Source organism: Ornithodoros turicata, chromosome 1 (assembly GCF_037126465.1).
Source record: "Ornithodoros turicata isolate Travis chromosome 1, ASM3712646v1, whole genome shotgun sequence".
NCBI classification, from domain to species: domain Eukaryota; kingdom Metazoa; phylum Arthropoda; class Arachnida; order Ixodida; family Argasidae; genus Ornithodoros; species Ornithodoros turicata.
The window spans coordinates 94581037-94593927 of NC_088201.1; the positions used below are offsets into that span (position 1 = coordinate 94581037).

General features: G+C 45.6%; 1 protein-coding gene across 1 annotated transcript; it reads right to left on the reverse strand.

The window, feature by feature from the left end:
- Positions 1 to 2282: 2282 nt before the first annotated feature.
- LOC135379056 (uncharacterized) lies at positions 2283 to 7967 on the reverse strand. Its single transcript, XM_064612311.1, has 5 exons — positions 6135 to 7967; positions 4020 to 4181; positions 3370 to 3473; positions 2964 to 3145; positions 2283 to 2356 (listed from the first exon to the last, which is right to left on the reverse strand). The coding sequence occupies exons 1-5, from the start codon at positions 7965 to 7967 to the stop codon at positions 2283 to 2285; spliced, it is 2355 nt and encodes a 784-aa protein (XP_064468381.1).
- Between the last annotated feature and the right edge of the window lie 4924 nt (positions 7968 to 12891).

Here is a 12891-nt window from a genome sequence, read left to right on the forward strand (position 1 = left end):
CTCGTATGAGAGTGCAACTATGTGTGGATAGCACACTGCTAAGCCAGACAGTCTACGAAAGCATCACTCACCACAATTCCATGATAGGCAAGCCTGAGCGATGGGCAAGACACGTAAACAAACACAGACACGAAGGCTGTTTACGTGTCTTGCCCATCGCTCAGGCTTGCCTATCATGGAATTTATCCTCCAGCTTGCCTGCATTTACGCTATTCTGTCACTGACCAGAATTCTTGGTTCTCGGCATTCGTCAACACTGCGCGATATACGATGGGACTGTGACGATTCATTCAACTCAATCTTCACCGGAACAACACGCACTGCTCGAAAGACAACGGCGGAAAATAAAGAGCCGCTTAAGTCCGCTAATTTGCACGTTACAGCACTACAAATCGATAGATACAAACACGTCGTAAACTACAACTGCTCGCTAACACAAGAACCGAGATACCCAACGTTGCTAGACACCATCCGAAGTGAGAGCGTGAGAGTAGCAAAATAATAAGATATCAAAACACGAAAGGAAGAGTATTGATCCCCTCTCCTTCTATAGCATGCAAAACGTGATTAGCGCTGAGATGAACATACATGTCCATGACGCGAGTTATTTTCACTGATCAAAAAGACGTCACGTGGGATTGCGTGACGCTTGCGAAATGTGCAGCAATGTGCAACGAGCATGCCGAAACGAAACTTGTAAATCGTGCATTGCACTTCATGGTCGCTGCCAGAAACGGAGCAAACTTATGAGACACTGGATTACAGGTATGTTGGCATCTTTTTCATTCCTGCATATCGTTTCACGTTACACTGTACGTGAATACATGGGTGTAGTGTCTCACGATGCTGGGGAAGTAGTTGCATGGGGAAGTGTGCATGGTTCTAGACTTTTAATTTTTGATCGCGTAATCGGAATATCGGCACCTCTCGCGTTGTGGCTTGCATGTGACCAACCAAGTGCTGTTCCCTTACCAGCGCTTCTTACAAACGACAAAACGAAACATGTGGGAAGGTATATTTTTGATTACTCATATATAACGAGAAAATGCATCGTTTTCAGGTTGCTGCCACTACTCCATGTGCCTGCAATTGTCCTGCGTGCATGATTACACTAACGATGTCGCCCACCACGGCGGAAGTGTTTTGCGCACACGCGTTTCAGCAGGTAACGTCTGATGCTTACCCTTCGGATATACTGATTCTGAATTTACATATTGTAGCTCAGAGGAATTCAGAATGCCCAGAGTGACACACGCTTATAACATTGTGACGTCAGTGCAGTGGCATAAGCACTAATGTAGTGCCCCAGGAAAATGAACGAGGGACAGTGGTTTATCCAGAATCCCAAGCACGAGAAGGGTGTTGGAAAAGATTGTGGGGGGGGGGGGGTCATCATTATAGTTACGTCATTACAGCTTAAGATATCATTACAGACGTGTCTGAAGCTGAAATCGCAAGGGCACCCCCTACAGGGGGTGCACAGGCAACAATGTTAGGGAGGTGTCACTGAACATTTGGGGGGTGTAGGGGGGTCTGGATAAAGCACTGACGAGGGGGACTCCTCCACCCCATGTAAAGCCTCCTATAGCACCTCCTGAAAAATATTCTTGGCTATGCAGCTGCATCATTATGACGTAATTGTCATTGTTGTCCATAATTCTTGAATATCGTTTAAACATATGAAACAAAAAAGTCTGTTTGACCGCATATGTCTTATGGTCATCATCAAACAAGAGCATATGTCGTTTTGTTCAGCGCCTTATGTACTTTCTTTTAATTTCAGGTGGACGTAAATTGTAGGAGGCAGCCAGTGGGGGAAAAGATCATGATCATAGGTCATGTGGCTCCTGGAGCTCCCAGTGGGCTCCCTTGTGGAGTAACTTTTCAGAACACACACACACAGTCTGCTCACAGAACCAACGACTAGGATGTTGCTCGAATACTAAGAGAAAATGACGTAACACATACAAATATCGTGTGACATAGTATGACAATAAAAACATTTTTCACGAGGGATGCATGAAACACCGTCGCAATATTGTCTGAATGAACCATTGTGTGTGACACAAGCCGTGGGGGCACACCGCCTCGGACACACTTTGGGAAGCATAAAACACAGCGATTGCTAATATGGTGGATGCTTCTTTTTTTCTTTTTGGCCGTGACGAAAAATCTGCGGCCGAAATGAGACTGCATTCGGCCGTAATGAGATTTGGCCGTAACGAGACACTTGGGGATTAAAGGATTTTTGGCCGCAATGAGACTTCGGCTCTAATGAGATGTTACCGTCTCCCGAGCGTCTCATTTTCAAGCGTTCGTATTTTGCTTTCGAGCGTAGTGCGGGCTTCCACAATCCCTGAACAGAATGTACGTGCAGCATGAAGTAATAGCTTACCAAAAAGCCTGAGGACAACCATCAGGAATAGGGCATGGATCTGTGGATTCACGCTATATATTCAGCACTATCTCTTTTGCTGTCTGGCGACTAACCAGAAATCCCGAAAAAATCCTGAATAGACACTCACATTTCTGGAGCCAATTGTGTCCGAGAGACACGGGAACCGATTTACAAGTCCCCTGGTCACCGTTTCGTAGAGCTTCTCTGGAAACCTGCCAAAAAAAAAAAAGAGAGAGAGAGAGAAATTGTTTTAAGAACGATAGACTGAGAAGAGACAGTGTACTTCGCTTTCGCCGTTCCTGACGACGCATTCTGTGTCAATATATGACTGTTACGGCGTGAAAGTAAAACTAAGTATGCTACTCTTAGCGACAGTAATTGAACAAATACATTACACAACATTTGCATCGAACGCACCTGAAGTCCCTTTGGTCAGTAATTGGATGGAGAGTCATGTCGCCATAAGACAATGCCCCCTCCCCGCCTATTAAAAGAAATCTCGTGCCCACCATTGGAATGAGTCCTGTTTCCCCTGCTCTGTAACACTATTGCTACTGGTACTAACCTTGTGTAGTTATACAGGTCGAAAGAGAGCCAGGATACGACCCTTGAACGGGCCTCGAATATGTTTCCCCGTTGATGATTGGCAATTGCCTTCCTTCAACAGGGACGGGTGGGAACACGTACTCCTCTGTACGAGGTTTTGACGTTCTCGGCACAGCAGCAAGGTTCACAATGTCTTGCACCCTGTAAAAAGAATTGTATGGTATATGGGACTCCTCGACACTGATGTCTACGAATGGCGGAAATTGTGGTCCTCAAAAATCACTTATAGCCATGTGATTAGGAGATATTTTAGGAATAGGCAAATGCTTATTAATTGGTTTGCGTTTACGGCGTCCAAATGCCGCAGATGAGGGGAAAGACATGCTCTACCGACCACTAAGTTTTCTGCAAAACTGTCAACCCACATTATGCCTTCTGACTCTCCGTCTTCGAATAAGATTATGTCCTTATGCTTGACGGGGGCCGTCAGCGCAGTCTCCACGTAGGTGTCGAAGTCACCGTCGTAGACCTGAAAGGAAGAACAAGAAATGGACAATGATGATAACGTAAGGGGATCTATCACTAAGACCATAATACATCATGAAGGTTTGCCATAGAACAGTGTCATGCAGTACAGCATCAATGGCGAGTTGACCAGAACTTACACGCGGCCTGAAAGACACATTTGCGTTGCCCTACGAGTACCTTCAGGCATGCCACATAAAAAAAAAACGTTCTTGTTCTGCGAAGCTGAGCAAGTTAACAGCTGATAAACATTTACAAAATACAACAAGCAGATCTTGAAGTTTCAGCATCTATCAACGGCGTGATATGCGCAAAGGAAAAACCCGTGTGACACATATATCCGTGACACGGTTTCCATCATATGCTAAATCGACGCAGTCGTTGAATGAACAAAAACGTAAAGAGAAGAAGAAAATAAAAAAGAGTGACACTTTGAGTTGTTAGAGGCAGCATAGGTATAGTCTGTTCACTCAAACCCACTTCAACAAATTCCGTCAAGGAAACGACATGTTCGGCACTCTTGAATAAAAAAGTGCAAGCTGTTACTCACCATCAAGTGCTTGCGCTTTAATTCCTCTTCTGGTATACTTAGTACCGCAGCTGCAGGACCAGTTGCGTTTTCGACGGTGGCGATGCTGTCGCCGGATACTAACGCCTTCCGTCCGCCGTAACATACCAACAACTTCATCGCCGGCTCCGTTGGCATACACGACTGCACGAAATCAACGTTGGTCTAGACGGAAACAGATTACTCCCTGCTTCACAGGCCCTCTTTCAAACGCAGGACTGATCGACCACCAGTTTGCACGTGTTCTAACCTTGACAAAAGGGATACGGAAACAGGGGAGGTGGTGTGTGGGTCTTTTGTCTTTCAAAGCATGACCTCAAACCCCATTCAGCTCCGCCTTAGTGCCTTGGAGAAATGTGGTCACTTAATTGTTGTTCCGGGAATTACTCCGAAGGGGGGAATGGCTCCTATGTACCCTGCGATACCTTATCTCATGCAAAATGCGTAGGCAAGTACAGATTCCCGGGTGCCACTACAATCAATCCATCCGCGAGCATATTCCGCTATTTCTGTGTATTTTCGCGCAATCACAACTTCCGATATAGAGCGCACTGCACCGTCAATTTCAAGCGCAAAATTATTATGACGTGTTCTAAATTTGCACGAGATGCGGAAGACATCTGTTTGGATGACGGCAGGCGCTCTAACGTACATGGCAAAGAAAGCAAAATCCTTGGTCGTATACCAGAAACTAATTTCGCGGCCTCAAAATTTTCACAAAACGAACACTGGGTTCATGTGCGCGGACACTGGATTTCGCAAAGTCAGGGTTAAAGCATTGGCTGGATTAGTTTACTGTGCACGGAGCCCGATATTACGCTCAAAGCATTTCGTAAAAGCAGCACTGACATGCATTATTTTTATACACTTTTGCACTTGTGAGGCACACGAAATTCTCACGAGTTAATTCAGACTGTTTTGCAGCGAAAAGCTATTTTTGGAAGTAAATGAACGATCAATAAATGCCGTCGATTATTACATTCATGCTCCGCCTTTACAGACATATCCCACAATCCCGTTCAGCCGTTTTTTTTTTGTTGGAAATAAACATATGCCCCCCCCCACACACACACACTATCATGTGTGTCCTACCATCCTCCTATGCTCCAGTCATGCCAATGTGATCATGTATTAATTATTTTACTTCACTTCAGCTTCAGTCATGCACATGACTGAAAAGGTGACGTAGAAATCTGATGTTTCCCACTGCTCATCCCCCATAGCCAGAACAAAGTATGTTCTCCTGCGACAAACATTTTTCTGTTATACTGTGCCACCTACAGTCACTATATAAGTATACTATACAGTACTATATATTATATAGTGACTGTAGTGCCACCAAGAATGACACATAAAAAATGTCCGGTGAGCATTGTCCGGGATCCGCAAAAAGGAAGTCGGTCGCCACCGAGATCGGATGGAAATGTTTTTTTTACTAGTTTGAACCGCACCGGCTTTCAACAAACATAACAAAATACAGTTAACGTTTCGGGTCCCATTCGGGTCCCATCATCAGAATGACGCTGTCCTGGTCGTCACCGGGTATTTACGTAGAAGAGGAGCGTAGCATTCTGGGAGGGGGCCTGGTTGTCGATTGATAGCTTCTTTTGTTTTCTTTATGTGCCATGACTCCAGCTGTCTCCTCACCCCCCATTTGTTCTTTTTCGCCAGAATGCATGGGTTGTCAAGGTCTAACACGTGTCCTGTTTTGCGCGCGTGTTCACACAGTTCTGTTGGGTTTGTTGCTGATTTCTCGATATCATTCTTGTGTTCCTTCATTCTTGTTCGTGTCTTCCTTCCTGTTTCTCCGATGTACACGGCAGGGCAATCTTGACAAAATACCTTGTATACAACGCCTCGTTCTTCTTCCGGTGGTGTTCTGTCCTTGGGGTGGCTTAGTACGTTCCTCAGTGTTGTCGTGGGCTTAAATGCAGTTTTAATATTCACCTGGGAGAGCACCCGTCTAATTGGTTCTGACACACCCTTCAGGTAGGGGATGGTAACGTACATGGGTCTTTCTTGACTACTTTCCGCCTGTTCCGGGCGTGTATTCATCATTCGGTGGTATGTATCACAGATAAATTGCTCGGGGTATGCCCTTCTTCGTAGATCCGCTTTGGCCTTTGTTATTTCTTCATGTCTTGTCTGATGATCTGAAGGGATCTTCATGGCACGTGAAAGCAGGGAACGAACAACCGATCGCTTGTGTTCAAGAGGGTGCCCCGAACCATAATGCAGGACCTGACCTGTGTCGCACGGTTTTCTGTAAACCGGGGTCTTCAAGTTTCCGCAAGGGTCTCTTTGCACGAGGACATCCAAAAAGGCGATCTTTTTCTCTTTCTCCTCCTCGCACGTGAACTGGATGTTAGGATGAATGCTGTTCAGCTTGTCAAAGAATGTGTTGGTGAAATTCTTCTTAATAATCACAAATGTGTCGTCAACATAACGTCTGTAAAAGGTGATGAATTGTCCTGCGTCCTCTAAGGCCTTGTCTTCAACAAACTCCATGACTAAGTTGGCAATGGTCGTTGAAATTGGGCTGCCCATGGGGCATCCGTCGGTTTGTTTAAAGAACCTATTCTTGAATTGGAAGAAGGTTTGTCCGAGGCATAACTTTAAAAGTTCTAAAATGTCTTCAACTGAAATATCAGTGCGGTCTTCTAAGTCAGCGTCAGCTCTCAGCTTCGTTCGAACTACGGACAGAGCTACGTCAATGGGCACGTTTGTAAACAGGGAGATGACATCAAAAGACATCATGACGTCGCCATCGTCTATGCGGATGTCACGGATGAGCTCACAAAATTCCGCAGAGTTCTTCACCGACCGGTCGTTCTTGTACATTAAAGGTGCCAACAGTTCAGCCAGGAATTTAGACACGTTATAGGACGGTGCACCTATGAAGGACACAATGGGGCGCAGAGGACAATTGTTCTTGTGAACTTTCGGTAGGCCATATATCTTCGGTGTCGCTCCGTCGGAGGTGAAAAGTTTCCAGTACAGACTGTCCGTAATTAGTTTCTTAGTTCTGAGTTTCCTGAGCGCGGCAACACTCTTTCTCTCAGATGCAGCTGTTGGGTCACCCGATAGTTCGCTGAAATGGGAGCGGTCTTGAAGGATGGACTCCATCTTGTTGTCGTAATCGTCACGATTCAGTACCACAGTCGCTTTGCCTTTATCGGCGGGCAAAATAACAATTGTATCGTCGTTGCGAAGGTCTTTTAGAGCATTCTGTTCAGCTTTTGTGATGTTTTTAGGCGGAAGGTTTGCGTTCTGTAGTATTCCGATTACTTTGTTCCTCGCCGCTATGGCTGCTGTTTTATCTTTGACTTGCCGCAGTCTGTCTTCTACTTCCGACAGAATCTCGCTAACAGGTATGCTTCGGGGAATGATGGCGTAGTTCATACCTTTAGTTAGCACGGAGGTGTGGTCGTCGTCCAGTCGTTTGGAAGAGAGGTTGATCACAGTTGTACTGTCGTCCAGCCCGGAATATTTCGGGCAAAGCACACTAAGCTTGTGCTGGTGTGCTGCTGATCGCCGTTTGTGTTCAAGTAGCTCCGCTTCCTTACGTGCGATGATGATCCTGCTGAAGTCGTTTATATCCAAAAACCATTGAATGTTCCTTTCAGCGGCGTGAAGTTGTTTCCTCGTCTTGAAGATGATTTCTTTGTTTTCTTGAGTGCGGGCCCTCAGGCAATTCCTTTCGTAAGATTTGGCCAGGCGTCGTCCGTATGCTGTGTCCACCAGAGGTTTGCAACGGAGAGCAGGAGGGGCCACATGCTGGTTCAGACACACTTGATTGAAGCGAAGATGGCACTGGAATCTGATCACTTTGGTCGCTAGGTTAAGGTATCGACGAGCAGCGGCCAGGGCAGCGTCCCCGTACGTATCTCGAATGTATCTGAATATAGTCCAATTGCCGGGAGTAGACATCTTTACTAGTTTGAACCGCACCGGCTTTCAACAAACATAACAAAATACAGTTAACGTTTCGGGTCCCATTCGGGTCCCATCATCAGAATGACGCTGTCCTGGTCGTCACCGGGTATTTACGTAGAAGAGGAGCGTAGCATTCTGGGAGGGGGCCTGGTTGTCGATTGATAGCTTCTTTTGTTTTCTTTATGTGCCATGACTCCAGCTGTCTCCTCACCCCCCATTTGTTCTTTTTCGCCAGAATGCATGGGTTGTCAAGGTCTAACACGTGTCCTGTTTTGCGCGCGTGTTCACACAGTTCTGTTGGGTTTGTTGCTGATTTCTCGATATCTTTCTTGTGTTCCTTCATTCTTGTTCGTGTCTTCCTTCCTGTTTCTCCGATGTACACGGCAGGGCAATCTTGACAAGATACCTTGTATACAACGCCTCGTTCTTCTTCCGGTGGTGTTCTGTCCTTGGGGTGGCTTAGTACGTTCCTCAGTGTTGTCGTGGGCTTAAATGCAGTTTTAATATTCACCTGGGAGAGCACCCGTCTAATTGGTTCTGACACACCCTTCAGGTAGGGGATGGTAACGTACATGGGTCTTTCTTGACTACTTTCCGCCTGTTCCGGGCGTGTATTCATCATTCGGTGGTATGTATCACAGATAAATTGCTCGGGGTATGCCCTTCTTCGTAGATCCGCTTTGGCCTTTGTTATTTCTTCATGTCTTGTCTGATGATCTGAAGGGATCTTCATGGCACGTGAAAGCAGGGAACGAACAACCGATCGCTTGTGTTCAAGAGGGTGCCCCGAACCATAATGCAGGACCTGACCTGTGTCGCACGGTTTTCTGTAAACCGAGGTCTTCAAGTTTCCGCACGGGTCTCTTTGCACGAGCCTCGAACGAGCCTCAGAACTAAAGGGCGATCGAGTGTATTCCATGACGTATTCGTTCTACGCAATACCGCGCTAAATCTGACAGTCACATGCCGCTGATATTGGTCGAATGTTGCGACAAGCGAACACATGTTTATGGCACCCTCTCTCACTGTCATGTAGTAAAGAAACAATTCGTTCTGCGCACTGTAATCCTCTCGTAGTTCGCATTTTCTTCTGTCCGCTTTCCGCTTGCTTCCACTTCTCGGTATGCCTTCCTTTGGTCACGCAAAATCTCGTTCATAGTTCCTTTTTGGTGCCCTTCATGGTAGGGTACACTCTCGCTTTCTTTTCGTCATAGACCTCGCATGTATTTAAGTATTGGTGAAGGACCGGTGCAGCATTTTTCTTTCGAAAAGAATGAACTTAGTCTACCGGAAACAGCGAGACTCACTGTGACCTGTTAGTAAGAATCGAAAGCCGGCCACGATCGAGAGAATTTACCGCCGTGGTTCCCGCTCGAGGTAGTGTTTCCTCCGTTCCTTGCGGTCGAATGAATCAAGACCCACCCAACTAGTGATGGGCGATACTATCGAATCATTCGATACTATCGATAGTATTTGACTATCGATTGTTGAACTATCGAGTGAATATTGATTTCGATACTATCGCGATAGTTTTTGGACTATCGATAGTTTCGCGACCGTTGTCAAATATAGGTGGCGCTGCAGTTAAAACGTCATCGCGCTCGCACGCAAGCCAAGCCAGTCTAAACCGATCCAACCGCGCTGTATTTTGCTGTTGCTCTCCCGTAAACCTTAGTTTTCTCGCCATAAATTTAAGATGAATAAAGGAGATCGTTTTTAAACAAGAGACCCTGAAAATCCGAAATTTACAAATGCAATTCACCATTGCGCTTCCCTCGCAAATTGTCGATATTTTTTTACTCAGAATTTGACACTTAGGATAGAAAAATAATCCCTTAAAATTTGGGACATATCAGTGCAAGTCGACTGATGCGCTTTAGTCCTGCACATTATTGATACTTTTTTTCGCTCGACATCGATGTAAATAGTTTGTATGCAACACGCATAGATTGCACTTTTAAACTATAGTTTGAGCCACGCGCCATTCAAGCGTGCATCAACTATTGTTGTTGCTCAGCGCACTTCCAGGCCATTATGGAGGTTTTTAAAAGTCTGTAACCATTAAGTCCCAAATTGCGTAGTTTCGACAGTTCCAAAGACTGTCGTGGAACTATCGATAATAACGAGGATTGACAAAACCAAAGAAATAATTTTGCTTCAAGTGTCAACTTTTGCGCAAGGGATATTTCATTGAGCATAAGTAGAGTAGACAAGCGAGCTGGTGTATACGATTGAACGGTAACATCTCGTTGAGTCTGAGGAGTAACGAGGAGGGAAAACTACACAGGACGGACACGGGACAAGACGTCGTTGTCGGTTCTTGTCCCGTGTCCGTCCTGTGTAGTTTTCCCTCCTCGTTGCTCCTCAGACTCAAGGGGATGTTTCCGTTCAATAGGATATTTCATCTTCCGTAAATCGCACTTAGGTTGATATTTGTTCTGCTGCAATAAAAATACGCTTTTAAAAGGGGAATATGTTTATTGAAAAAAAGGAGGAAAGGTTAGTTCGGTGTAGGCCGAATTGCTATTCCTTTAAAGAAAAGATAAGCTTACTGCTCAGAAAAGCAAGGTTGTAAATTACGAGAAGTGCCAGCTCTCTCCGCTGTTGCAGTTAGCGCGCGCACATGCAATATACTATCGATAGCATGTAAGAGCAGGGAGGCAAAGCTGCAAAACCGCTCATGCCTAATGCTCCCGCAGACAACCGTATCCAATTCAACATCTTTACATGCAGTTTGAAATAGCTTTATTGCTAAGTCATATTGTCACGAATGAAAACAGACGAGCGAGACGGCGAATAATCGGCGAACACTTTATTCAGCTGCTTAGCTGCTTATCACAAGAGCGATAGCTCGTAAACAGAACTAAGATGAATAATGGTCCGACTGGGAGCTCACAAGCTTTTATACACAGCGGTGAACATTGTGGAAAACACGCGGCGGTGGAGAGGAGGAAATACCGAAGCTTCTCCAAGGTCGTCGGCCCGTCCTAGAGATTGATGCGAGCCAAGGAGCAGATGCTTCTGGAAGGATCGCTTGGTAATCAGCGCAGCGTGTCGTGGATCCCAGCCCGTCGCTCGACGCCTCGCCGTCCGTTGTTAAGAGCGAAACATCGTGCGACGAGTCGCACAGTTTCGTGTCACGAGTTGTCGCGTGCTGCATCAGCAGACACATGGGCGGCGACATCCTTACGACATGTCGCTCTGAACCGCCGTGTTGCTGGTGGTGCTAGAACAGCGCGGCCAGAGATACACTCGCTTACACTTTATGTAACATAACGAAATGTGCTCACAGTAAACGAGAACAATTCATTCCTTATTTCACGTGTCTTTCAAGGCGCAACACGACGAAATCAGCCACTGTTTGCATTCAGAACACACACTGTCCGCCATTTTTTCTCGGATCCATCGCATCTACCAGAGAGGCAGCATCATTGCCTGCTTCGCTCATAACGTCACTACATCCGCACGACAACCCGCCGACGGGAGCGGAGATATCTGACCAGTTTTGTCGCGCTGCTACTTGTCGCAGAGCGCTGCGGCGACGACCTACTTCTCCAGAATCAGTCCCAGGATGCTTTGCGCTGCGACGCGTCGCACGACGGGTCGCACATTTCGTCGTACATGTGGCTCAGCCTTTATTGTTCCGTGTGGTCGCTTCAAAGATGATACGTGGCAATATTTTTTCCGTCCCGTGGCTCCGTCACCCCAGGGTATATCTGTGAGTGATATAGTGATATATTTTCACACAGGCCACTGTTACCCCTTTCGGCTTCCACTTCAGTTCGAGCCTTCTCGGCGCTGCTTCCTTCACAAATGTTATCCATAATTGATTGCAACTTTTCGCATTCAAAAAGTTACCAATTACGAGTTTCTGGCTGTGGAGAAAAAGTCTGAGACGTCACCACTGTTGAAAATAGAAACATAACTGCTGGAGAGTGCCACAAATACCTGACTACAAGAGCATAAAAGGAAACATTGAAATGATTAGGACAAGAATCAATATATTTGCCCTGTTTGCTCCGGTATTCCGTTTTGCCCATTTATTGCCCTTGTTTCTTATTGCGCGAAACACGGAAAATTTTCTGCTAGTTCCCAGACTAAGAGCTCCACTATAAGAAAGATATATTATATTGAACGGTAAGGAAACAGGCGAACTGGTGGCGGCGAACATCCATAACGAACCCCTGAGATTGAAGAGTCACATAAACGACACGTATCTTAACCACAGCTAAAACTTTATTCGAAAAAAGTCCTGGACAAAAGTTTTATCTGTGGCATTTGTGTCTGTATAGTTTGTGCCCCCAATGTCAGAGTTTCGTTATGGATTAAGTGTGTTATTATTAAGTGTGTGCGATATTTTCAGTACCTGTAAAGTTTGGCTTTAAGTTGGGCGTTGATTCTTCAGCCTCGCATTATATACGCTAAAAAGAAGATGACGGTGTTTAGATAGGTAAAGCACTATCAATAAAAGTTATAGCAGCACGAGCCCCAAGACATTTCCCCATACATTATCCCGTGTGCAGTAATATCATGTGAGTCAGCTTGATATCAATCTCCGTCTGGTGTTGTTTCCAACCTAAATACACCAGTGCAATAGAAAGGGAAACAGGCTTTGTCTTGCTTCTTTCTTTATTTTTTCATTTGTTGGCAAGTGTATGCAAAGGCTTAATCTGAAAGCAGTGCAATAAACGTGTATAATCAGCTTACCGAGTGAGTCTCTGGGAGGCTGGGCTTCTTTTTTCTTTTTCTTTCCTTCTTTTCCGTTTTTTTTTTTGTAGTTTCGGGTTGCGAATAAAGGAGTGACAGAGTAAACGTGAAAGTGAGCATCGAACTGACTTGACGTGCGAGAGTCACCTGGTTACACCACAACTTTCCGTGCGTTTGTTGGTGCACCCATAAGATGCCTTCCTCCAAGAAG

Excerpts from the sequence above, each read along its gene's own strand:
- LOC135379056 (XM_064612311.1), bottom strand. The coding sequence starts at position 7,967 with ATGTCTACTCCCGGCAATTGGACTATATTCAGATACATTCGAGATACG. Across the intron at positions 4,182-6,134 it reads AAGCGGATCTACGAAGAAGG|TCGTGTATGCCAACGGAGCC; the intron begins GCATACCCCGAG and ends GATTTCGTGCAG. Across the intron at positions 3,146-3,369 it reads GGAGAGTCAGAAGGCATAAT|GGTGCAAGACATTGTGAACC; the intron begins GTGGGTTGACAG and ends TTCTTTTTACAG.